At 47.3% G+C, this 26,181-nt stretch overlaps 1 protein-coding gene across 2 annotated transcripts in view; it reads right to left on the bottom strand.

The window, feature by feature from the left end:
* APBA1 (amyloid beta precursor protein binding family A member 1) overlaps positions 1-26,181 on the bottom strand; it is a 198,089-nt gene that overhangs the window by 42,594 nt on the left and 129,314 nt on the right. For both annotated transcript variants that reach the window (XM_041744021.1, XM_041744022.1), the window contains exon 2: positions 22,621-23,976. In XM_041744021.1, coding sequence (XP_041599955.1) covers positions 22,621-23,907 — 1,287 coding nt within the window. In that variant the 5' untranslated portion in view covers positions 23,908-23,976. The remainder of the gene's footprint in view (positions 1-22,620; positions 23,977-26,181) is intronic.

The raw sequence follows: 26,181 nt of genomic DNA, 5'->3' as shown, positions 1-26,181 counted from the left end.
TAAACAAAGTTCTTAGTATCGAATCCTCTCCAATGTCTGCTTTAATGGCCCTTTGTCCCTCTTCTCCAGCATCTGCTCTGCTATATTCTCAAAAGTGGAGAGAAAACCAGAAATTAGAGAACGCATCCTACCTTCAAAGAATGTACTGGAGGCCAAGTCTAACCAATAAAATGATACAAACATTAAGTGATTACCATGTATTTCTCTGGCTGAGGTCCCATGCCTGCTGGATCACTGGCTGGATATTCAATTTTAAGCAAATGAGACTAAGGACAGGAAGCGAATGTACGCTTGGAAATTCCTCAGGTGACACACAGGGTGGCGAGAAGGAGGCATCTAAAATGTCCAAAGATGATGCAGTCATTAACCAGTCCCTGGTCTGGTTAATTACAGGAGGTCTTCTTAAGCTGCCTGTCCTCTGAAGACTGTGTTCTAGCAAATTCTCCACAACTATGGTCTATATTTTACTGCCTAAGCTCTGGGGCTCCACAGAGTAGAGTCCTCAGCTGTTAAGATGTCAGCTCTTTAACGGCAGGACAAGAGATGGATCGTCCTGTTGTGAGGTGGGAGATAGCCTCAAGATGCCAAAGCATCCAGAGGGAAAGCCAATCACTCATTTTATTTTCAGTTGAACCTCTCCTGGGGCAAATGCTGTACTGCTGGTGGTAGAGGTGAAGCAAACAGCTCAAAGGACTTTTAGGCCATACTTGCAGGGCAGAAATACCTATCATTCATTTATTCCTTTAACAGACATTTCAGTGACTACCTCAGCTCTTAATATTGGGCCAAGAAATAAAGAGGAAAGACATGCTGTGGTCTCGTCCTATCTCCCCTTCCAGATGATGGGAGTAGGCAGGCATGTGGACACAGGGCTATGGCAGGTGGCAGGGATATGCATCCATATGTGGGATGCAGGGGGGGGGGAGGAGTAGTTCTGCAGGCGGGAAGAGGTATGTCAGCAATGCTCTATGGGGAAGGTGATGCTTCCACTGAACCCTGAAGACTAGTATTTATGGAGCAGGATGGGATGGAGAGAAGGAGGAAGGTTCTGTAAACAGAGGCAGGGAGCTGGAGCAGCATAGCTCTGCCAGGAAGCAGGAGATGAGCTGGGGGGCAAGGACAAGGCACTGGAGCTGCACTTGATGACAAGCAGCCAGTGCCTAGTCTCCGCCCAGAAAGTGGGGTTTTCTTGGTGAGTCGTTGGCCTGTTGTCCCTCAGTGGAGAAGCTCTATCTGGGCACTCAGTAACAATTTCCACAGCTGAAATGAAGATCTAAAGGATGGAGAGGATGAGTTATCACTTCCCCCTCTTCCCTTTCCTTAGTCCTTTCACCCCTGACATCTGCATGAAGAGAAGATTCCATCCTGGAAAAGCTGACCAGATGACAGTGAGAATAGCCCAAATTAAAGCCAAATTACTGGCTCTTTCCAAATGAACAGTGTTGCTTTCAGAAAGGCCTAAGCAGTGATCTGAAGAGATGTACAGATATCTTGAAAGACTCCTGGAGAAATGTTGGCCAAAAGACATAAAAAGGGTAGTTCCACCAGGATTGTTCACTCATTTATTTACCATAGAAATTCTGACAGCATCTGAGGAGGCCCAGACTCCCTGCCTGAGCCCCAGGAGCCCCTGGCTTAGCAGGGAGGACAGACATACAAACAAACGCAGGGTGTTCTGTAAAAGTGGTGGCCACTGAGTCCTTGAGGAGAAGTCACGATGACACAAAACCAGTCACTACTGAGCTGACCTCTCACGATGCTAGTGTCCACCTTGACAGTCCTACCATTTCAAACCCCAGCATCTCTCAGGACCACTTCTCTGTCAGCTGCTCTCTTTGACCACTGAGGACCATCTGGTGTTTCAAGGCCAGAAACGAAATGGAAAACCAGAAACCTGCAAATGCGTTGCAGAGTACAAGTGCAAATATTGCAGAAATAAAGAGAAAGCAGGATTTTAGAAAGGTGATGTAGGCCCAGTTGGGAGGACTGCTTGATGCAGCCACAGATAATTGAAGAGTTGGTGGAGTTACACCAGTTGACAGTTATGCAATAGAAAGAATTGACAGACGATGCAATAGAAAGAATGATGATAGTAGAGGTGCTTCGAACAAGTGTGATTAGAATATAAAATCAATGAAGAGAGGCCCTTGAGAAAATTGCATCAGCCCTCCAATGTTTTTGCTCAAACCGTCCTCCTCCTGATTGGAAGGACCCCTTCTGATGAGGCTGCAGAAGTCACAGTGTGAACTGAAGAAGGCTATTCTAGTGTATGATGTGACAGTTCTTTCTGAAAGAAGTTACGACTCCTCAAATCAATACTTCTCTGTTTTAAGAATTCACATATAGGTGAACTTATAAACTATGTTATTAGCCAAAAGGTAAAACAATTAAGCTTATGTTTATAATTTTTAATATTGTTTTTGAAGATAAGGTTCTAACCAATTCCCCACCCTCCTCTCCATACTTTGAATTTTTGGTCCTCGTTTTAAGTGGATTAATTTGAGGAGGTACACTTCTGCAGGATCCCTTAGAACAGCCCTGCCCGCATGATTAAAATGAGACGTGACAGTTGCCCTAACAGGTGTGAGTGGGAGCCCACGAGCACCAGGGAGGAGAGGTGACCTGCAAGGGGTGGTCATGGAACCATCCAGTGGAGCTAACCCAGATGCCATTCCTGTCACAGTGCTGAGGACTTGGGAGGCCCTGGGGCAAAGCCTGTTAGTCAGTGGAAATAAAAACTGAGTCAATTCCCAAGATACAGAATCTGGTCTTCACACCCAGCGTGATGTGGCCTTTCCAACACTAGGGTCTATTTCCTAAAGTGCAATGTGATTCCAGGACTACAAGTTACATTGCTCCTTTGAAAAGGGTGGGGATGTTTTCATTTTATAACATTGCAGAACAAGTAAAGCCCTTAAGGTCTCAGGACAGTGAGATGCTCAAGTCTCCAGCCCCAGGATCTGGCGGGTGAGCATCTGAAATCTGCTCTTCCGTTCACAGCTCTGCCTCTGGGTTGCTCATCTTCTCTGATCCTCCTGAGAATTGAGGAAAACAGTTACTACCCACCTCCTGGGGCTGACGCAAGGATTAATCGGTGACGATGCACACGGGGCGCCGGCTCAGCGCCTGTGTAGGCACAAAGCATTCCACCAGCATCTGACGAGTCTCTTAAGATTCCAACAGTAACAACAATTCTTTCACCCCATGGGGGAGTGTTCACAAGGACAACACATACCCATGGGGATGCTTTCCTTATCTCATCTTCTTGCTTCCTTATTAAAAATTTTACTCAGGGATAAAATTAAACAGCACACAGAAGGCTCTCTAAAAATCATACTAGAAAGACTCTAAATTAATTTATAAGCCCCGAGACTCTTACTGGTATATTGGTAAGAATAGCTCATTCCTGGCTAGGGCTGAGAGGTGCATAAATGACCGTGTACAATTTCTGGCACACTCACTGTCTCCCATTCAAGACAGCATTTTGCAGTATGGGGGCTGAGAGTGATGCTCCTCTGGTGATAGTTACAAAAGAGAATCAGGTGCATATGCAAGTGTTAATTTACAACGTAGCTCACATACAATCATGACACATCAAGATTCTCAACTGTGAAGACCTTGGTTAAAGACTCCAGCTGGCTCAGGCTAACCTTGACAAGTTCAGGCACATGTTGGTCCTTCCCTCCAAAGAAACTCAGTGACACAAATTTCACTGCAATGAAGGGCAGGAAAAAATAGTCCCTTAAAAATGACATCGTTTTAGGGTGACCTGGGTGGCTCAGTCAGGTAAGCGTCCAACGCTTGATTTGGGCTCAGGTCATGATCTCAGGGTTGTGAGATCAAGCCTCATGTTAGGCTCCGTGCCGGGTGTAGAGCCTGCCTCTTCCCCCTGCGCTCTCTCACTCTATAAATAAATAAATTAATTTGAAAAATGACAGTTTTACCGAATCTATCTGGGACTGGATTATTTAGTAGTATCACCTATGTGGAGTGACTCACAGAACCTGAGAATAAAGTTGTTTAAAAAGCCAACACACTACATGAGACCCAAGCATGAAGTACTCATGGACTTTCTTCACCAGTGAACTGTGTCTACCTCAACTACATACATCAAAACCCTAGCCTCCAGTGGGATAGTATGAGGCCATGGGGCCTTTGGGAGTTAATGTGGTCAGGAGGGTAGAGCTCTCATGATGTGATTAGTGCCCTTATAAGAAAAGGCATAAGGGAGGCTGCTTCCTCTCTCTGCTCTCCACTGTGTGAGAACATGGCAAGACGGCCATGTGCACCAGGAAGGGCATCTACACCACAAGGTGGCGGTGCTGACACCCTGCTCTCAGACTTCCCAGACTCCAATGTGAGAAGTACATTTCTGTTGTGTAAACCACCCAGTCTCTGTATGGTATCTTTATTACGCAGCAGCCCAAACTGACTAAGAGAACCAGACACCCTCCCCTAAGTTCCTATTGGCTCTCATTTTATTTTTTTGGACTGAAATGACTCTCATTTGAAAATACAATTTTAACAAGCTCTGCACAAGTCACTCTTTAATTCAAAAACTTTAATGGTTCCTGCTTTGTGTTTAGAATAAATCCTAGGTGCTCCTGGGTGGCTCAGTTGACTACATGTCCGACTCTTGATTTCAGATCAGGTCATGATCTCAGGGTTGTGAGATCCAGCCCTGCATCAGGCTCTGTACCCAGTATGGAGTCTGCTTGAGATTCTCTCTTTCTCTCTCCTCCCCTCCTCTTGCTTATGCATGCTCTGTCTCTCTCTAGACAAACAAAATCTTAAAAAAAAAAAAGAAGAAGAAAGAAGAAAGAAGAAAGAAGAAGAAGAAGAAGAAGAAGAAGAAGAAGAAGAAGAAGAAATAATCCTTGGCACTCTTTCTTTACCTTGGCACTTAAGGCATTCCAAGGTTGGCCTTAATTTCTTCACTATTTCCCCCCTCCCAGTTATTCTCTACCATTAAGCCAAACTGAGGTATCTTCTGCTTTGTGTATACAACCTGAGTGTTTGGGGGCAATGCCTTTGTTCATGCTCTTGTCTGAATCACACATGTCCACGAGTCGGCAAAGGCTCATTTTCAATGTTACTTCTTTTGTGAAATCTTTCCTATTCTCTTAGATAAGCAGAAGCCCTCTCCTTTGAGAACTGCTTGTGCTTTATTGGTGCTGTTCTTCTGTATGTCATTTTCTCCCTTATTTTTATTGAAATATAATACTATAGGATAGTTTAATCATAATACTTTCTTTTAAAAGATTTATTTACTTATTTGAGAGAGAGAGAGAGAGAGAGAACACAAACTAGGGGGTGAGGCAGAGGGAGAGGGAGAGAGAGAAGCAGACTCCCCACTCAGCGGGGATCCCTAGGACACAGGGCTTGATCCCAGGATCCTGAGACCTTGACCTGAGCCAAAGGCAGATACTTCACCCACTGAGCCACCCAGGTGTCCCCTACAATACTTCAATAAGCACAATGAAGGCAGGATGTGTGATTCATTAACTTTTTCTTCTCCAAGTGCTTAATACACATTCTCCATAAAATATACAACAGAAGTTCAATAAATGTGTTGAACATATGGAAGGATGTATGGACATCAATCTTTTTGTACCAGAGAACATAGGAAACACAAAATACGTTTATACTCAGTCAGCCTGAACCCATGTAGCATTGTCCTGATGTGCTCACATGGATATTGGTACCCATGTACAGATCACTACCTCAGGGTCACGGTCTGACCCTGTCAGACACTGCTTGCAAATCAATGCATCCTCATGTGATTAGAACAGTAATGTGGACACAGTGAGAACAGTGCTCTCACAGGTTGCATATCCTATAGACTATAATCAAGCCATTGGTCATTCCATTCTTTACCAGCCTGAACATTCTGGTTCTATATGGAATTTCAAAGGTGTGGTTACCTGCAGCCAGGCTATGGCACACATTCTACTTCTTTTGGTAAACTGCTGTTTCGGGAACTGTGTGGGCCTCCTCTATTTCCAGCATCCCTGAATAGGTTTTTTACTATGCATCTTGGTTTTATCCAGCTTTATCCCTTTTCTCAAATAAATGTATGTTGTTTTCCTTACAGATTTAAGTTGTTTTAAATTAACCTTATTCCATGTTAGAGTTATAAAAAAGAAACAAATATATGACTAGGTTTTTCTTGCTCCAAGATATGTCTGTGCTTTTGAAAATTGAAACTGGCTAAGAAATCCATAATTATTCACTCTCAATTCAAACTATATTATCAATGCACATTTCTGTTTCCTTAATGTGGTGAAGTAGGAAAGTTAGCATAGGCATTGTAGGGGCATAATTATGTCATTAAAATGATAATAGCCTGCGCCTAATGAGGTGTTTTATATACACATTTATAATGGATTCAATTAATACCAATGAAACGTTTTGAGATAACTGTCGGTTAAAATATTCTAACCATTTTCACTCTGTTTTCCCACAGGGGATGGAGGTGCTCCCAGCCCCAAGTCCCCAACTTATAGCCACAGTAATGGGAAGATCTGGACCACCGTGGACCTCAGAGAGCCCTGGACTGGAGCAGTCTCCTCAAACAGAGGTGCTTTCACTGTCCCAAATAATTTATTTTATTACTATCAAAAGAACCCTAAGCTTCTGAAGCCAGATCTCAGAGGATTAAAAAAAAGGCCAAGTTAATTATTAACCAGTCACTGCTGTAAATTGAGATCTCTTACCAGCTGATAAAGTCGGATCTGGAAACACAGGTTACCTGAGTGTTCTCTTTCAAAGGGCCTCACTGTAAGTGTCCGGAATGCATTACACTACGTGATGGACAAATGAGGGACAAGTTTCCCCACCAGGGTCCTGCACCATCCTTCCCAGACCTCCAAACCTGAGTTCCTTAAGAGGACAAACCACAATCACTTTTAGTTGATAATAAGAGATGCAGCTAAGAACACATCATTTGCTATTAATGACACATCACTTACTAAGGACGACCCAGCAGCCGTTTATGGGAGCCTCACTATGTGCCAGGCCCCACACAGGGTACGTGATGCCCATTACCTCATCTAGCAAAGCAGTTCCTTATGTGCAAAACTTTAAGTTCACTCATTGTCATCAGCATAGTGGAAGCAAAAGACACAGCGAAGAGGACAGGACTGGAGGCTACAGAGCCCAAAGTAACTCGTTCATTAGAACCCAGTGCTGATGGAGAGAAAGCAGAGAGCAACATCTTTCCACGTGATCAAACGACCTTCTCTCTCGACAGCTCATCTTGAACTTCCAAGCAACAGGCCAACCTGACAACATTTCCTCCCACCCTGGGCAATGCCCACTCTCCTCACCTCTCCTGCTCTGCGCCGGTATGTTTAGTAAGGTGGAGGGGTGGGAAGCGCAGAGGATTTACAGTCTGGTGGCCCTGGGAGAGGAAAACCCGAGAGCCGCGAACCAAACATTATTTCAAAGCCCTGGGATCCACCTACCTCTTCTTCGTGACACTCAAATTGGTACATCCAAAAATTCTCCATCTTCCCAGGCGCTATCTGGGCAGTAAGGCCAGCTCGGGCACAGCCACTTGTGAGCTGAGGGCTAACTCCTGACCTGAATCCCGTCTGGCGGATTGTTTCCAGTGGTGTTAGATGCCCCAGTCAATAATGCAACTTGTAACGGGAGATGGGAGATGTGCCCACCTCCCAGGGTGTCAGCCACATCCGCATTAACCCCTTGGTGCCTGAAGGGCCCCCAGCAGTCGGCAGTTGTGCGTCACTGGTGGAGCGGCATCACCTGATGTTTGTGAGAAGGGGCCGGCCTACCCCTCCTGCCAGCAACGCCTACTATTTCTGGGGAAAATAAGACTCGGTTCTGAGGTGCAACCAGAAACTTTCACACACTCCAAACTCTGCTACAGTTTATAGAACCTGTGAAAAAGCATCCAGCTCATGTGCAAGGAAAGGGTGGATGCTGGGAAGAGGAGGCTCTCTCCATGCCTGTGTCAGAACGCACCTGGGTGTGTGTGATGAGTTTAGAGGACACGGTGGGCCATGTGGGTTATACACCTCTGGGGGCTGGGGTGCTGGAGGGCGACCCTCACCACTCTTTATGTTTGCTGCGTGCTTCCAACATCCTTGCACTGCAATCTAGTGAGGGGGGATATGGCAGGCTAGCTGCACAGATACAAAAAAGCAAGCTGGTTTTTTTGAAACCCCAAGGCCAGCATGGTTTCTCCCAAACCAACAGGTACTCCCAGACCGGGCTCAAGAGCTGGATCATATCTGCTGGACCTTGGGAGAGGAAGGTCAAGACAAATGCAGGTGGAACAGAACGGGAGGAAGCTCCTATAAACAGGTGGGCAGGGTGGCTCAGAGGGCCAATGACCGGAGACAGACAGACCTCCCAGTGCCAATCTACCTCTGGACAAGCCATGGCAATGGGGATGGACATGGGTGCAAGAGAACTGAAAGGTGCAGAACACCTGAGAGGCTCACCAAAGAGATGGCTTCAGCCTTCCTTCACATCAAACCCTTCATCGCACATGCTTCCAGGTCTCTCTCTCTCTGAGTGCACCTGTTTAGTGAGTGAGTGGTGACGGGGTCAGAAGGTGGAAAACAGAAACAAAGGACATGAACAATTCACAGCTGAAAACTGCGCCCACGCTAGTCGACAATTTCCTATGCTGAGGACAACCCCGCAGGGCACAGTGGGAAACAAGTATCCCCCTCACTCCCTCTCGCCTGTCCTCGTATTCCTGCCCACTCTTGTGGGCAGTTGGACTGCCACCAGGGTCAGGGGGATGCATTTCCACTAGCTCTTGGTCCTCATTCGAGAAAGCCCTTTCCAAAAAAGGGTGAGCCACTCTCATCTATAGCACTGGGTGTCTCTCAAACACTTTCTTCTTTCTGTTGACTATTAAGAATATAGAAAACCCTTGGGTGTTGATTCTTAAGTCCAGACTGAACCTTCCCTACTTTAGGGCTCTTCCCCAACTCCTGGGAGAAGTCATTCTCTCTATTATCACTCTCAGGAATGGCTTTGATTTGGATCCATGAATCACTGCGGGCAGGCTGGAGCCATTAGAACCTTCACCGCTGCTGTGGAAAGCTTCTATTATGTTCGGTTATTAACCAGAGGACCACCATCACACATGAGACTCCAAGCCAGACAAACCACGAAGAAATCCGCTGGGCCTTCTGGAAAGTTACAGAGTGTCTACACCTAGTGTCCTGTGGACACCGCAGAATTCAGAATTCTTTCCTTCCCTTCAAGGTTCAATCAGCACCTGAGACCTGCTTAATTATTCACCATGGCCTTCTTCATACCTCATCAATAATGGATAACATCTGCCATGGAAAACCACCCGCAGCAAGGTGGGGGTTGAGATGGGGCGCATCAGGAATCGGATCCGCACCTGACAGAGAAGTCGGGGCACCAAGGAGGAGAGCCGTACTCAAGGGCTGATCTCTCCTGTGTGGGTCTCTCAGCCCAACGAGACCTTTCAACTCTGTGCCTCTCAGCCTTTCTGCATCACGACATACAGAGAGATGATATGTTCATACAACACACTGGCTCAACTGGAGAGGATGCAGAGCCCCCGATGAGGCTGCTGGGATGGAAGGCAACACGCCTGATGGCACCGATCACCCCCAACCCCAAAGTCCAGTGGGATCATCAGGACACTGGTTGAAAGCTCTGCCCTAACTTATTATATTTTTAAAAGATGTTACTGATTTATTCATGAGAGACACAGAGAGATGCAGAGACACAAGCAGAGGGAGAAGCAGCCTGTGGAGAGCCCAATGCAGGACTACATTCCAGGACCCCAGGATCATGCCCTGAGACGAAGGGAGATGCTCAACCACTGAGCCACCCAGGTGCCCCCCTGCCCTAACTTATGAAGAGTCTTTATAGCAAATTCTTTGGACATTAGCAGACCCTCAAGAATAAAGTTAAAGTCCTCTCTGCTTCTGAAGAATCCATATGGGTACACTTGTTCCTTTAGGATAGTCCTTCCAGTGCCTGGTTTCCATAGCACCTCCCCCCCCCCAAGAATCCCCGCTTCCTCTGACATGGCTGCAGGCCTTGCCTGCGTGCTGGCCTGCACACCCATGCCCTTCCACACCACTTCAGCTTCACGCTCTGTTGGTACTTCAGGATTGATGATAGATCTGCTTATTCTCAGCCAGACAACAAAACAGATGGAGCCGAAGAGGTGGGAATGGCTGCTCAGGTCAGTTGAGGGCAGAAAAGTGTCCTCATGTGTGAAGCCCACTGTCTCTTTGCTGGCACATAACAGGCAGAAAATCTGGTGGGCAGACTTCTCAGATAGACCTGTGATCCCTGTCTCCTGGTGTTCAGACCCTGTGTGATCCCCTCTCTACGTAGGGCTGTCACTCTGTGACTGCCTTATAGAAGACTGTGATATCCATCTGCCTTACTACCAGCCTCTATGGCCTTCTAATCTTGCTTGCTTTCTCAGGCAAGCTGCCCTGTAGGGCACTGCCAATGGGGCAAAGGATCAAGATACCTCTGGCCAGTGGTCAGCTGGGAACTGGGTCCTTCGGTCCCACATCCCTTGAGGAGCTGAATCCTGGCAATAAGCAATGACCTTGGGAATGGTCTCTCCCCAGTAGAGCCTGGAGGTTACCACAGGCCAGTGACACTTGAGTGCATGTCTGAGAGGCCCAGCAGCAGAGGCCCAGCTAAGCCATGCCAGGTTCCTGACACAGACACTGTGAGATAATCACCATGGTTTGTTTTATGTCACTGCTTTGGGACAATCTGTGATTTAGCCGTAGATCTAGCTAAGATGCTCCAGAGGTTTTCAGAGGAAAGCCTCAGGAGCTCAGGAGGCTTGGAGGTCTGCCTGAAGGCTCATCAGAGGACAATCCCAGAGTAGATCATACACTCTACACAAGCAGGGTCTGTGTCTGTTTCAGGCAGAGTCCATATTTCAGTTGCTGCTATATCCCTGGTGTCTTGCACAGTGCCTGACCCATAGGAGGAACCTGAAAGTATTTACTGAATGAGCGGACGAGAAATAATGAGACAGACTTTCTGTCTGTGACCAGGGCCAGCAGTCACAGCTCATTCTGGTTCTCTAACAAAATGAGAACAGTGTAGCTTTGTGGCCAGGCCCTATTTCTTATTGACAGATGATGTCCTGCATGTAGCTGGTGCTTAATTAAACCCAAAGGGGTTAGCAGGGGAACAACTGTAAGAATTCAACCCAATCCTTTTACGGGACTTTGCATGGCAGATGGTTGGGAACACATTTATTCCTTTGACATCACTCACTGAGAGGAAAGTTTCCTATTGGTGTCTGGGTCTGGTTGGTGAAACCTACTGGGGCCTCGTTTTGCTCTCCTGGCAGTAGATCCTTTGTTCAAAGGTTTCTATACTGCTGTGTAAGTTTCTGGGATGCTGACCTTTGGGGTCCGCCAGCCCTTTATTGAACATATACAAGAACAAAGCTGGTTTTTAACAGCCAGCACTGGGATGTATACTCTTCCACAGGTCAGGAGGACACTCTGAGATAAGGCTTCGAGTCTAGTCCTTTCCGGGCCACAAATGGGGACAGAATAGAGCTAACTATTTCAATACAGTGGTGTTCCGCCACCCCCACCCCCAATTCCTTCCCATCAACCCTCCTTTCTTCCAGTGAGGGACTGATCCACTTGGGGGGGGAATCAGACCATCGAAGAACATAAATTCATCCTAAAGTCTGTCTACTTGACTTTGGATCCCATTTCAGCTCCATCCCTTGCTATTCAGATCCTGGAAAACTATCACTGCCCAGAACTCCCCGAGGAGGTGAGGATTGGCAAGAGGGAACCTCTCAGTTCAAAATACCATACGAGGAACCATACGAGGAACGCTTCAAAAAACAGACTCCCTCAGTAGCCTCAGTAGCGCACCAGTCCTTCCACTTGCCCTTGTTAAGCTTGACTATACAACTGCAAGGTCAACAGGACAAGATGCTAACAAGTCTTAATGAATTAGCATGTGCGCTTGACCTTGGTCAATAGTTTCCTAGCAACAGTAAAAAAAAAAAAAAAATCCATGAAGGCTGATACTGGTTTCAAGGCAAGGCAGGAGGGAGGGAGGACAGGGAGGAGGCAAAGGCAGGACGCCTCTCCACCCTCATTATGTGATCTTTCTCAAAATTAAAGAAAGAAAGAAAGAAAAAAAAGGAGCTCAAAAGTGCACATGATCGGGGAGGTGTTAGTGTCGAGCCCTCACTTCCCAGGGTTTGGGCATTATTTCCTTCTTGGCAGGAGAGTGGCTGGTTTCTAAGAAGAGTTAGTGTTCAAATGCCTTCCTGCTTCGAAATACTCTCTAATCGGTCTCTGGAACAGAGGACGTCAAGAAGAGGCAAATGTTACTTGAAGGGGGTGGTGAACGCTGCCATCATCATCAATTAGCAGTCTAGTCTGACTTAATTGGCCAGCCCTGGAGAACAAGACTGAGGCTACCACGACGTGGGTGGAAGCAGAGATGGGTCACGGGAGATGCCTGACCAGGGTGGGTGGCCAGCGAGGGCTCTTGTAGGGCTGAAACACTGTGGGAAAGCACAGGGAAGACCAGCCCAGGTAAGGTGAAGAAGGGGTGCTACAGCCAACTCTCTAACTCACAGTCTGCCAATGGTCAACCCTGAATGGCTAGTGGGCTCTGACCTACTAAGGCAACAAATGCACCATGCTTGTGATTCCTTTTTTTTTTTTTAAAGATGTTATTTATTTATTCATGAGGCAGAAGCAGGCTCCCTGCAGGGAGCCCAACGTGGGTCGATCCCAGGACCCCAGGATCACGACCTGAGCCAAAGGCAGACACTCAACCACTGAGCCACCCAGATGTTCCCACACTTGTGATTCTTATCTCCCATTTCTGTAGAGGACTCCATGTCCAAGAAACCATGTTTTCTCAGGGGTACTCTGAGGAATAAAACTAACTCGTGCTGATGAGGAAGAAAGCAGATGGCCAACTCAAGGTAACCATAGCAGGCCAACAGCAGGATAGAGATTTACACATAATGAACACGTACTGGGCATCCACTTTGTGTGACAGGCTGTGATACCAGACAAGGATACAACACTGGGCCTTCAGTAGGCTGCCTGCAATTTAGAGAGACAACGGGCTAATTCGAACAAGACAAGGAGAAAACAAAACAGTCAAGAATTAAGTGTTGGACACCTGGGTAGCTCAGTGGTTGAGCATCTACCTTTGGCTCAGGGCATGATCCTGGGGTCCTGGGATCGAGTTCCGCATCGGGCTCCCCGTAGGGAGCCTGCTTCTCCCTCTGCCTGTGTCTCTCATGAATAAATAAAATCTTAAGAAGAAGAAAAAAAAATAGTGTTAAACTGTAGTCTGCAATTCAAGTTGGTGGTTACCAATTTTGACCGGGCCTCAGAAACACTGATGCCAAGACCCAACCCCCAGAAATTCTCATGAGAAAGCATGGAATCTTGGGAATCATTTGTTTAGAGAATGGTACCTTGGTTCTACTGAACGGGACAGTGATCTGGACAGAAGTGAGAGCCTAAGTAGTAAGGTGTGTGGTGTGGGGGCAAATTTGGGTAAATCAATTTGGAATTTGTAAATATGAGGCTGAGTAAGGTAAGCCCAGGTGATGGGGGAGGGGTGGGGATCTCTACATTCCAAAGAAGCCATCTGGTCTCCATTCAGTGGTGTCTGTCCAGTGTGGTCATGCCTGGAATTTACACTAAGAAATTACTTCCTGGGGAGAGGGGGGATCTCTCTGTCTTTACCCAAGATAAAGGGAATCAGATGTGCAGGCTGATTTATCCCCTAAAGCTCTGTGGAATGTGTCAAAGACAGTGACTGTCAGGCTGAGGCTCTTGAGTCACATAACCCAGATATATTCACCTATTCTATCTAGAAAACTGAGGCCAAAAGGTTGAGGCCAGCTCTGAATCTCCTTTGATCCACACTACCAGCCTTCTTTAGTTTTTGGTGTCCTAAAGTTGTCAGCTAAGCATGCCAGGTAGGCAGCCCAAGTGGCTACTTTCCCAACATCCTCTCTATGGCAATGCTCAAGCAATTGTGTTTCAAAGAAAGTGGGTTGAGAGACTCCATTCTGTATTAAGAACATGTAGCTAGTTACCCTTGTATTGGGAGAAGGTCTCATTTTGAAGATGATCACGTCTATAGATAAATCACATTTCATAATTCCCCAGGACTACATGGGCCCAGGGTTTAATTGGGTTACAATAGAATTCAATTATCCATGATATACCTGTTTCTCTCCCTGCACCTTCCCTTCCTCCCCTATACAGCCCCAATCCGCTTATCAGAAATTATTGAGAGTGCACAGCTGGGGGAGCCAACAATTTTTCTAAAGACTCCTGGGAAGTTTCCCAAGCCCTAATTCATTAAGCCCTGGTGTCAGACACACACAAGCTGTGGCCTTGTACACTGTGTTTCTATCTGGAAAGCGATAGCCAATTTCTCTCTGGCTAAGGCATTCATTCCCTTCCCCAGTGCTCTTCCCTATTTCTCTGCACAGCTTCACAGACGCATTGACGCATTGACGAGTGAGACAATCCATTAAGAAGCTGAGAAAGATCCCTCCTGGGAATGGGGTCAGGTGAAGAGAAACAATTGGAGCCTGGGGGTTAAAAAAAAAAAAAATCAGTCCTGCCATTACTTACTTTAATTCCACAGGGTACAAAGTTCAACTGGAGACCTTGCCTTCTGCTGTGGGAATCATCAGGCAAGTTTGTCCGGGTGACTCCAACACAGCAGAGGTCTGTGGTCAGCGGGGAGACACCTGCTCAGCCCTGTAAAGAGAGCCTCCCCGTAGCAGGCGAAACTCTAAAGGTGAGTTAAATAATTAGAGGTAATACTTCAAATCCAGGGGGAGAGTGCTGAAGCACACTTTCTTCTACCTCCTTTTGTTTTTTCATGATTGAAAGGAATTATTTGCTCTCCAAAAGGGATTTCAGGGTCAATTCGAAGTTGTCACAAGACCATTACATTTTTCCAAATAATAATAATAATAATAATAATAGTAATAATAATAATAACCTTGGTCAAATCAGGCCCTCACATGCGATGCCTGGGTGGCTCAGCGGTCAGGCACCTGCCTTTGGCTCAGGTCTTGATCCTGGGATCCGGGATCAAGTTCCCCATCAGGCTCCTGTGAGGAGTCTGCTTCTCCCTCTGCCTATCTCTCTGCCTCTCTCTCTCAGTCTGTGTCTCTCATGAATAAATAAGTAAATATTTTTTTTAAAAAAATCAGGTCCTCACAGTTCATGGAAAAATGACTCCCTTTCTTGTTACTGACAACTAAGTACTATTACTTAGGGCAATTGCTCCCCATCGGCAGAGATAGGACAATTTGCCTTCATCCTATAATGCAGGATGGGCCATGGAATGTAGTCTGGTAAAGGAAGGCACCTTGAACACATTTCACTTTTAAGGTAAAAACCATTAACCTAGAGACTCCTGGGTGGTTCCGTTGGTTAAGCGCCTGACTCTTGATTTCAGCTCAGGTCATGATCTCAGGGTCCTTTGTGCTTTGTGCTCAGTGCTCACAATCGGCTTGGGATTCTCTCTCCCTCAGTTTCTCTGCTCCTGCCCCCAATAAATAACTAAAATCTATTTTAAAAAAACCCACTAACCTAAGAATACAAACCTGTGGGGGAGTCAGCCCATCCACATTTGGCCTCAGCAAGCAGCCTTCCCCCTGCGCCTCTGCTTCCCATATACAATCAGTGGTTTCCAGACTCCAAGCCCACTGTCAAGCCCACAGCTCATGAATTCTTCAGGTTTTTCATTGTCGAGGTGCAAATCCACTTGCCAATTAGGGTTCTTCGACCTTAAGTAGTACAGCCTCCGCCTTGACCTACTTTTTCCTTCTTTTACTCTTCTGTGTGTGATGTAAGCCGAATGGAAGTGTGCACGCTTAATACAGAGACACAGCATGGAAGTATAGTGAGAAACTTACAACATGTATCTTACCATACAACACAGTCATTTTCTGTAAATTGTGCATATAAGATGTAGAGGTGTTGGCTTTTCTTGTTTTAAGAAAACAGTAATACTGAGTGAATGATTTCTGAGTGACTCATCTTTTATCATTTTAATTGAAGGCAAAGAAATACATGAATACAGTTTGAAAAGTCAAGCTTTTAGCAAAAACTGAAGTCCATTTCTCTCCTCCTCCTCACTCCATGGTCTCATTGCCAAATCTTTTAGCATTCCTTCTGGTATTTACTTCCACATTCATAAATCATGTATTCATGCTGCCTCACCTTGACTCTTCAACTTTAGCCATTATTTCTTGGTTTCTATAGAAGACTAGGATTTAAGGGCGCCTGGGTGGCACAGTGGGTTAAGCATCCAACTCTTGGTTAGGGCTCAGGTTATGATCTCAGGATCCTGACATTGAGCCCCACACTGTGCTCTACACTGTGTGTGGAGTCTGCTTGAGATTCTCTCTCTCTCCCTCTGCTGCCCCCACCCCTGGAGCACTCTCTCTTTCAAATAAATTTTTAAAATCCTAAAAAAAGACTAGGATTTACCTCTTTTACATTATACCTTCCTTTATCCTTTCAATATTATATTTTTTGGTTAATCAATGTTCAAAGTTTGTGTTCTGAAGACTATGCATATGCTCTTCCCTGCTGAGACACGTCCATTATGTGATTGCATTTCCTGCCCGTGCAACAATTGTTTCAGTGAGGTAAATAACTGCACTGTTTTTCTATTTGCTTAGTCTTCTGTGTACTGATCAATAATTTATGCCAAACTCTGCTAAAAACAATCAAAGATTGCTCTTGGTACAAATATATGAGGAGATTTCTCACTCCCACACTTTCTAGAAACCCTCCAGGCTCTGATCCACACTGGATTGACTGATGCCTTGTTCCTCCTTCCACACAGCTGTCATCAGGGATCTCCTTCCCCATCACCCTGGGAGTCCCTCTGTCTCTCTCCCGTGTGGGATTCCCCTGTTTCCTGGAGCTCTCATCTTCTTTCTTGATTTATGCTCTCATTTTGGGGAAGCAATCCTCTAGGAGCTGCCTGAGGAAAGGTGCAGGGAGGTAAGTTTTCTGGGCCACTGTGTACTGGAAACATCTTTATTCCACTGGAAGCCAGACCAGTGTAGATGTCCCAGTTTCCAGCGCTGCTTTTGAGAAGACCAACACCACTCTGATTTCTGATCATTTGTAAACTGTTTCTACCTCTGTGGGCAAGTGAGTGGGCTCCTCTCTTCCTCCCGTCTGTTCTGAAATTTCTTTGGGCCTTTTTATTTCATTGTACTAGGTACCGAGGGGAATCTTTGCACCAAGTAATTCTCTTGTCTTTTGGTTCTAGGAAACCATCTTCCATCATTTCTCCATTTTATCTGGGTTCCTGTTTCCTTTTCATCCTTTTGCCCTCATTGTTCTACTTTCTTAAAGATTCCCTCAACTTGTTTTCTTCCTATGGAAAGATTTAAAACATTTTAAATTTCTGCTGTCATATTTCCTAGTTAAAAAATTGGAAGTGTGTGTGGGGGGGTGCCTGGGTGGCTCAGCAGTTGAGCATCTGCCTTTGGCTCAGGACATCAATCCTGGGGTCCTGGGATCGAGTCCTGCATCAGGCTCCCTCTGCCTGTGTCTCTGCTCCCTCTGCCTGTGTCTCTGCTTCTCTCTCTATATCTCTCATGAATAAATAAATAAAATCTTTTTTAAAAAACGGGGGGTGGGATGTGTTCTTTCCTTTTCTTTTTTTTTAAGATGGTAGCCTATTCTAATTTGATGGCTCCTTCATCTTCTTTTTGAGGATACTGTTTTATAGTTATCTCTTGCTCTGAGCACTGCCTTTATTTCTTGAAGTTCGTTTTCCTATTTGCTTTCTTGTGTCTTTATTTTTCATGTTAAGGATGTTCTTCAGATGTCTGGTGATCCGTGGATGTCCAGTCATATTTAACAGCAGGTCCCCAAAAAGCCCATGGAAGCTTCATGAGAGGCAGTAACCTTCACTGAGATGTGATCAGGTGGGGGACCCAGATGTTGGGCTGGGACACCCCCTAACATTGAGTATGCATGTCTGCTCTTGGGCCTGTTTCCTCAGAAAAGAATCCTCCAAACTTCTGCCAGGAGCCAGGGGGCAAATGGGTTCTAAGCTTGTCAAGCTCCTCAAAGCCTCACTGCCAAGTAGACACCGTGTTCCATAAGGCACCTCGTTCCTATTTTCAGCTGTGGCTAGGGTCCCCAGTTTCAGTCCTTCCTTGCTTTACTCCTTCTTTACAGTAAACCCACTACCTTCTGTGGGGCTAAGGGGGACTGGTAACCCGGGGCCCAGGCTGGGGAAGGAATCGAATGTCTCTGGTGTCAGACTTTCAGATAATCTTTTTTTTTTTTTTTTTCCAGCCATACTCCTGCCATCTGAGGTAGGCAGTGTCTCAAATTCCTGTGCCTTTCTCGGGGATCCACAGCAGAAATCCTCACAGACACTTGGCAGGGTAAACAGAAACCTCATCAGTGTTACTGGTCAGCACTGAGCAGGCCAGGCTGTGGTAACAACCACTCCGAATCCCCAAGGCTGAAAACAGCAGACGTAGATTTCTCTCTCACACTACATGTCTCCAGGGTCATCAGGGAGCCCTGCTCATCATGGGCCCCTTGGGACCTGTGCTGGTAGAGGCCCTGCCATCTTACTACAGGCTTCAGGGGAAGAAGCTGTCCCCCAACCCCCAATAGGCATGGCCCATCACTGCTCTCCTTTCAGTGGCCATGGTGATGGGGGAGTGCGGTGTCATCTTTTCCATGCGTGAAGGAAGAGGACAAGTGGACATATGGGGAAGCACTGACCTCTACTGCAGCCAGTCAGCACTTTGGTGTTCTACAATCGTGGTGTTCCCTTCTGCTGCTGTCTCCTGGTGCCTGTGGCTTTACACACTTTTATTATTTTATTGTCATTTTAGTGTAGCTTTAAGAGAGAGCTGAGATAAACACCACTTCAAGCTGCACAACACACTGCTTGACAGAGCCCAAACCCTCCAAAACTGACACCGTATGCTAGCTACTACCCATCTCTCTGATTCTACCCTGCATCTGTTCCCCACTCAGAACGATTTTTGTTGCCTACGGAGAGGCTAGTAGGCTGTGAACTTTTCAGAACTAGTTATTCCTTAACAATATTTTTTACAAAAGTGGGTAGGGAGGTAGTTTGCAAATATATTCGGAATAGTGAAATCTTTAGTAGGAGCAAAGCACTTACAGGTTGTTAGAATTTTCAAAAACCAAGTATTTTCAATCAGTGCTGAGCCTCTAGCGCATGTTCAAGTTCTGGCTAACGAGCAGTCCTATCTTCACACGCACCCATAAACAAATGCCAGTTTCCTCCAAGTGAAGAGCAAAACACTATAGTTCTAAGGGAATGAAAACGGGCATTAAAAGCAGATTTAACGATCAGCAGTTATCGTTGGCAAGTGGAAATGCAGGTGTTTTTTATTTCCTTCTATGTGCTCACTGTAGCTTCTGATCATGCCATTTGGTTTTGTTTTGTTTTGTTTTTTGCTTTTCTGTTTTGTTTTTGTTTTTGAGACTGAGAGAAGAGAAAGCTTGCGGGGAGGGAGGAGGGGCAGAGGGAGAGGATCTTAAGCTGACTCCATGCTAAGTATGGAGTTCAATGCGGGGCTCCATCTCAGGGCCCTGAGATCAGCACCTGAGCTGAAATCAAGAGTCAGACGCTTAACTGACGGAGCCACTCAGGCTCTCCGATTATGCCATTTGAAAATGCATTGCTACTGCACCAAGAATTCCAAGGCTGCTTCTCCCGGCCTGCTGACCACAATCATGGGAAGAGAGTCCCCTTTGCTAAAACCATACCTGTGCTACTAAAAGATGTAGAGAAGCCTCAAATCCACGGATCGTAGGGCGGGGAAACTGCCCTGATGCGTTTTTTCCCCTTTGACTCAGTGGTTCTTAATCTTTTATATGCTGAGGAGTCACAGGGAGAATTTACAAAATGAAATAAACCAAAGCAAACAAAACAAAAACAGATCGTTGGGCCCCACCTTAGGTATTCTAATTTGGAAAGGAAAGGCAGAAATTTGTATTTTTGACAAGAACCTTCCAGGCAGACCTCAGACCACACTTTAAGAGTCTTTTTTCATTTTCTACAACAGCATACGCAGAAAGGGCATTCAAAAAAATATTTTCTGATGCTAAGATGGAAATCAAGAGGATGTACAGACTTCTATTTTCCCCTCATAATACCATCAAAGAGACAGGAAGTAAAGGTCTTTACTATGTACATGGCAGGACAGATGACATACAATTCACAGATTCAAAGAGCTTCAAAATGGAATATTTTAAACCACAGGTTTTGGGTTTTGCTTTGTATTAACTCTTCCTAACTTAGTAAACCCCACTCACTAATCTCTCAGCACAAGCTGAAATTTCTGCCAGCATCATCCAATATCCTATTATCAATTCTGCCTTTTGAATGAAACATCGTGCAAGAACTTTAAGTTGGTCTCCTAGTTCAAATGCATCAAAGCAAGCCTGGCTCCTTATAGTGGCTGCTATACTGTGGGCTCATGGCAAGGCTTCAGGGACAACGGGGTTAAGTCGGGTACGTCAAGGAGCTGGTGCACAGAAGAAAGCTGAAGGAAGGAGTCAGCATCTGGACCTAATACTCTCACAACTTTTTCTCTGATGGCTTTCCAAGTTTCTAAAAAGGATGTAGAACACGGCCTCTTGCCAGCTCCTTACTTTTGAAAACCTGCTCCATTTCCACTGTATTTGCAAAATGCTGCAATACTTCCCTTCTTGCCAGGAGGAACCTAGAGGCAGCTGGAGGTCAGGAAGAAGTCTACATGTGAGTGCACCTGTTTTTCCCTGTTCATATGTGAAGCCTGAACAGCAAGGAGAGACATCACTGAGCTAACTGACCCAATGCTGCCCCCTTGCTGGGGTGGACGCAGATCCTTTCCCCAAGGGTTTTCCACCTTTCCTTAGGGGAGCCAGCGATTTCATTAGCTACCACCAAATGTTGACTGTTACTTAAAGAGGAGGTGAATGATACCTCTGACCTGAGTGGCCCTTCACGGATAAGTAGGATGAACAAAGAGCTTCCAATAATGGCTTCACACTCCAAAAGGTATACTGAGAGGTAACCTGGTGCAATCACAGAATGCAGAATTAAATGAAATTGAATTGAACCTTCTAACCCTTCGTCTATTCCAAGCTCTCATTTTAAATGAAAGTGCTTAAAAATTATTCAAGAGAATGGGAAAGCGAGAGAGAGCAGAGAGAGAATCTTTAGTGCCAGGTAGTGGGGGCAAAGGTTAGTCTTCTTGATTTATTTTCAATGGACTGTGACACTCAAGCTTGCCACGTTATCAAATTTCTTAGATATTCCAAGAATGGCAAATAAAATGTTGGCAGAGACAGCAATAGCTTTCTGTACCTCATCCTGAGGAAGCACAATGCAGCTTGACACCGCCAGCCGGTCTTTTGCAGAGAAGGGTGCCCCAGCTCCATCAGAAGTGAAAACTGAGCATTTACTAAAAGCCACACTGAGATACAGGGTGGATGAAAAGTGCAGAAATTCCTGGCAGAAAAGAGCTCAGGAGGATTTCCTTGATGTCCTCCAAAGATGCCACGATGGTGGATCCAAATTGTTAAGGGATTACTGTAAGGCAGTGGTTCTCAAACTGTAATCCTGCGATCAGCAGCAACAGCACCACCTGGGAACCTGTGTTCACAGTGTTGAACTTCCCCTGAGCCCTGGGACTCCGGAAAAACAGCGAGAGTTAAGGAAACCTCCTCCTACCCTTTAGTGCTCTGGAAATGGCTTTCTGCAAAGACCACCCCCTCCCCATGTGACTTACAGAAGATTCCTCCCCTTGTTCATCCATGCCAAGGTCAGACACAGACCCTCCAAATTCACATTCTTTGCCTGACAATGATCAGCCGAACTGCCAATCAGTCAGAACAAAAGGTCTGCTAACCAGCCTTTGCCTAAGTTTTTTCCCCCTTCTTTCAGGTCCCTTAACTTTCAACCCTCCTCAACGGTCCTCTGGAGAACAGGCTGACCTCAGGTTTTAAAGCATCCTCTCCTCTGCAAGGCATTCAAGCCAGGCTTACGCCCCACTTCCCCACGCCTCCTTCTCTCTAGTCCTGTTTACTCCTCCCTAGAAAAGAGACTCTCTTTTTCGCCCAGCCCCAGAGACCCCTGCAGACTGTATGGGCAGCGGTTCTCCCGTTGCAATAGGCAGCGTCCCCTGTTACAAGAGGACCTTTCCATCCTTTGCAGAAAGCCTCGCCTCGCTCAATCTGGACTTGGTTTTTTACTTGACACGAAAAGGACAGATTCCCAGGCCCCACCCCAGACCTTCTCGGTGAGAAACCAGAGGGTGGCAGGGCGGGTCGAGGTGATGCGCCCGGAAACCGGTCTCTGAACAGGCGCCCTGGGGAGCAGTTTGAGAACCGCTGATTCGCAGGCGTCCCTCTACGGGTGCGATGCACGCGGGGGCGCTGAGCGCAAGCTACCTCCGAGGCCGGCGCTCCGCATCCGCATGCGCTTGGCGGCCGCGGCGAAGGCATTCCCCGGTGTCAGGCAAGGCCGCGCGTGCAGCCCGGGCCGCACCCCCACCCCCACCCCCCACCCGCGCGTACTTACATCTCCGTCCACCGGCCTCTGGTCATCGCAATCCCTGGTGGGACTAATGTCCTGGCGCATGACCCAGATGGGCTCTTTGGGCTCGTCGGGGGTGTAAGGCGAACGGATGGTCCTGGTTTTCACCTCCTCGATGGCCTCCTTGATGTCCTTGATGGCCAGCGAGATGGCGTCCCTCTTCTCCTTGCTGTAGCGCTGCCCCGCCTCGCCTCCCGCGGGGCCCGCCGCGCGCTGCTGCCCGGCCGGCGGCACCTGCACCTGCGGCTGCGCGGGGCTGTCGGGGCGGCCGCCGCCCGGGCCGGGGGTGGGGGCGCGCTCCAGGCCCTGCTCGGCCTCGGGCATGTCCTCGGCCGCCTTGTCGAGGCTCTGTGAGCTCATGCTCTGCTTGACCTCGGCCACGATCTGGTCGATGTCCTCCTCCTGCTCGTAGCTGTCCATGCGCGGGTAGGGCGCGAACTCGGCCTCCTTCTCGGGGCTGTCGGACTCGCCGTCCGAGCGCTCGTCGTAGTGGTGCAGCCGCGCGCCCAGGGCCTCCTGGCGGTAGGCGGCCGCCGCGGCGCGCTCCTGCTCCAACAGCCGCAGCCCGTCGCGCGCCTCCAGCTCGGGCGCGTCCCCGATCTCCTCGTACACGTGCTCCTGGAGGCCCCCGTAGTCGGCGTAGGGCTCGGCGTACGGCTCGTCCTCGCCGCGGTGGAACAGCCGGTGCGTGTACACGTAGCCCGAGTAGGCCGCGTTCATGGCCTCCTCGTGCTCCAGCGAGTGGAAGTGCAGGTGGTTGGGCAGCGCGCGGCGGTGCGAGGCCTCGGCGTGCTCGGCCTCCGCCTGCTCCGTGTACTCCTCGGCCTCGGGCCGGTACTGCACGGCGTAGGCGCTCTCGTCCTCGGGGTCCTGGGCGCGCTCGGGGTCGTAGCCGTCGCGGGCCGCGGCGATCACGTCGCCCTCGGCCGTGTCCGTGTGGTTGTGGAAGCCGCTCTCCGTGCTGGCCGAGCGCGCCAGGCAGTCCCCGCGCTCCTCCTCCTCCGGCGGGCCCGGCGGGGCGCGGAGGTCCTCGGCCGCGGCCCCGGCCCCGGGGCGCCCGCGCACGGGGCGGCCCGCATGGCGCGGCTGCGGCGGCGGCAGGGGGCGCTGCTGCTGCTGCTGCTCCTGCTGCTGCTGCTGCTGCTGCTGCTGCTGCTGCTGCTCCTCCTCCACCTCGGGGTGCTCCAGGTCAGCCTCCACCGACTCGTTCACCTCCCCGCCTGCCGCCTCGTCGGGCACCTCCACCTCCGCGGAGCCCTCCAAGTGGTTCATGGTGGGCGTCGGGCCGGCTGGGAGACAGGCTGGGCCGCCTCACTGCGCTGCTCTCATTTTGCTCCACGTCTGGGAAGAAGACAAGAACGGGAGGGGCTGTTAACGTGGTTTCCGAGCTGAGCACCCGGAGAAGCCGTAAAAACAGCTGCCATTGATCCCTTCTGAATCCGGGTCAATTAAAAAAAATGATTGCGAATTTAAACTGGATCTGACGGCACGTAGTGCATTTTCCTGCGTTGCATGTGTCGGAATTTGTAATTACATATCTGCTCGTCTAATTGCTTGCTGGCTCTTTCCTTCCCCACCCCTCAGACTGAGGGCCTCATGAGCGTTTTTTTTGTTTTCGCTCCCACCATGCTTACTATTCAGGTTCCATTTCTGATGCGCATGAATAAAGAGTAGTGCTAAATTGAATGGGCCAATTGACACATTTTCCATCTGCTAAGGGATAAATCTCTCCAAATTAAACTAGGATCCTAGATACTTTAGAAATGGTTCTTTAAATAAATTTCAACGGAAAAATAGTCTCGACGTGTTTTGAGCTCTTGCAGTCAATATAAACATGCGGCCTTTCCGAGGCAGGCTCTCTACCATCAGAGGGTACAGATGGCACCTGTCATTACTGGCTCTGTTGCTTTGGACAAGTGGCTTAATTTTCTGGACCTCCACTTTGATATCGAACTCATTTACTAAGGGCCGTTACACAGGGAAAAAGACTCTGTGGTCAAGTTAATTTTGGGAAATGCTTACTTAGAGTTGACTTTTCATGGTGAGTATTCAAGAGGGAAGGGACAAGAAGTGGGGTTTCCCAAACTTGCGTGGCGAGGAAACCCTTTTCTTCCTTGAGGCCAGTGTTCTGACAAATATACTTAAAACACTGACTACTGTACTTCCCCATACGCCCTGAACCTAGAATTCTCTAGGCCTATGAATTATCATTATAGCTGGTACTAGATATATGGAAATCATGGCTACTTTCTTAAAAATATGGTTATGTCTCTTATTTCCAGAGAAACTAGTAGCTAGAGACACATTTGGTTTCAACCTCTGTCAAATGTTCTTATCACAAAATAGCTTTAGGGCATAATGTATCCAGTGGATGGAAATAAATACAAAGGATGTATGGAACAACAAAAACAGGCAGGATCCCTACGATTTCAGGATACCTATGGTATATGGGTTCAACAATAAGCTTAGGTTTTTCTCATAGTGTTCTTTTGGAGAACCCCCATTACGACTGGACAAAATGGATAGGAAATGAATTCTTTTATGTACTAGCAGAAAGTTCCAAGAGGACCAGGGACACTTGACTCTCTAATATTGCAATAGACTATATTCTACTCAGCTCCCCACAACCACAGCAATTTCCTTCAAGCACAATGACAATCCCAGTAGTAAAGGAGGGCCTTTTGGAGCTACTAAGTCCACCTTCAATCAGAAAGATTATCTTTCCCCCATTCTTTGGTGGATCCACCCCCATCCCCCCACTGCCGACTGACACACCTACACGATTATGGTTTACTAGAGATGGACAATCCTATTGCTTTCCTCCTTGACAAGAGTCCCACTTCATACAAATGAGACCTCGTCTCCTTTGAAAAATTGTGGCCTCCTCTCATTAACCCTTGAGAACAATGACTCTTACTATGCATAAGAAAGTTTTCCAAAAGCAAGTAATGAGGCTCCATTCAGACTTTGATGAATAGTTGATGGTTTGAACAGAAGAGGCAAGTATTGGTGCCAAGGTCCCCCTGGCTAAGTGGCCTCCAATGGATCATGGAACAAATATTCAATTCATAGCACATGGATGAGAACGGTCTACCCACATTTCCTTTATGAGGCCTCTCTGGAAAAGACAACAAATTAAAAACTAATGTACACATCTCAGTCTGGTGGACACAAATCAAATGTTCACAGAGAGGGATACTGAACATACCAAACACTTCTCTGGATACCATTACCCTGAGATACTTCAGCTGTGTGTGGTCAGTGCTAGCAGTACAATAATAAGCATCCAAAGCATGGGAATGGCCGACAATTCATGATAAGCATGTGCAGAATTGACCAAAACACTATCTACAGTGAAGGTAGATTTTATTGATGACAATCTCCCAACACATCTAGTAAAAAGAAGTTTTCGTTTAGGGGTGCCTGTGTGGCTCAGTCAGTTAAGTATCCGATTCTTGATTTCGGTTCAGGTCATGATTTCAGGGGTATGGAGCCTGCTTAACATTCTCTCTCTGCCCCTTCCCCTCACCCCTACCCTCACTCCCT

Source organism: Vulpes lagopus, chromosome 2 (genome assembly GCF_018345385.1).
Source record: "Vulpes lagopus strain Blue_001 chromosome 2, ASM1834538v1, whole genome shotgun sequence".
Classification (NCBI taxonomy): Eukaryota; Metazoa; Chordata; class Mammalia; order Carnivora; family Canidae; genus Vulpes; species Vulpes lagopus.
This window is presented reverse-complemented; position numbering and strand designations above follow the sequence as displayed.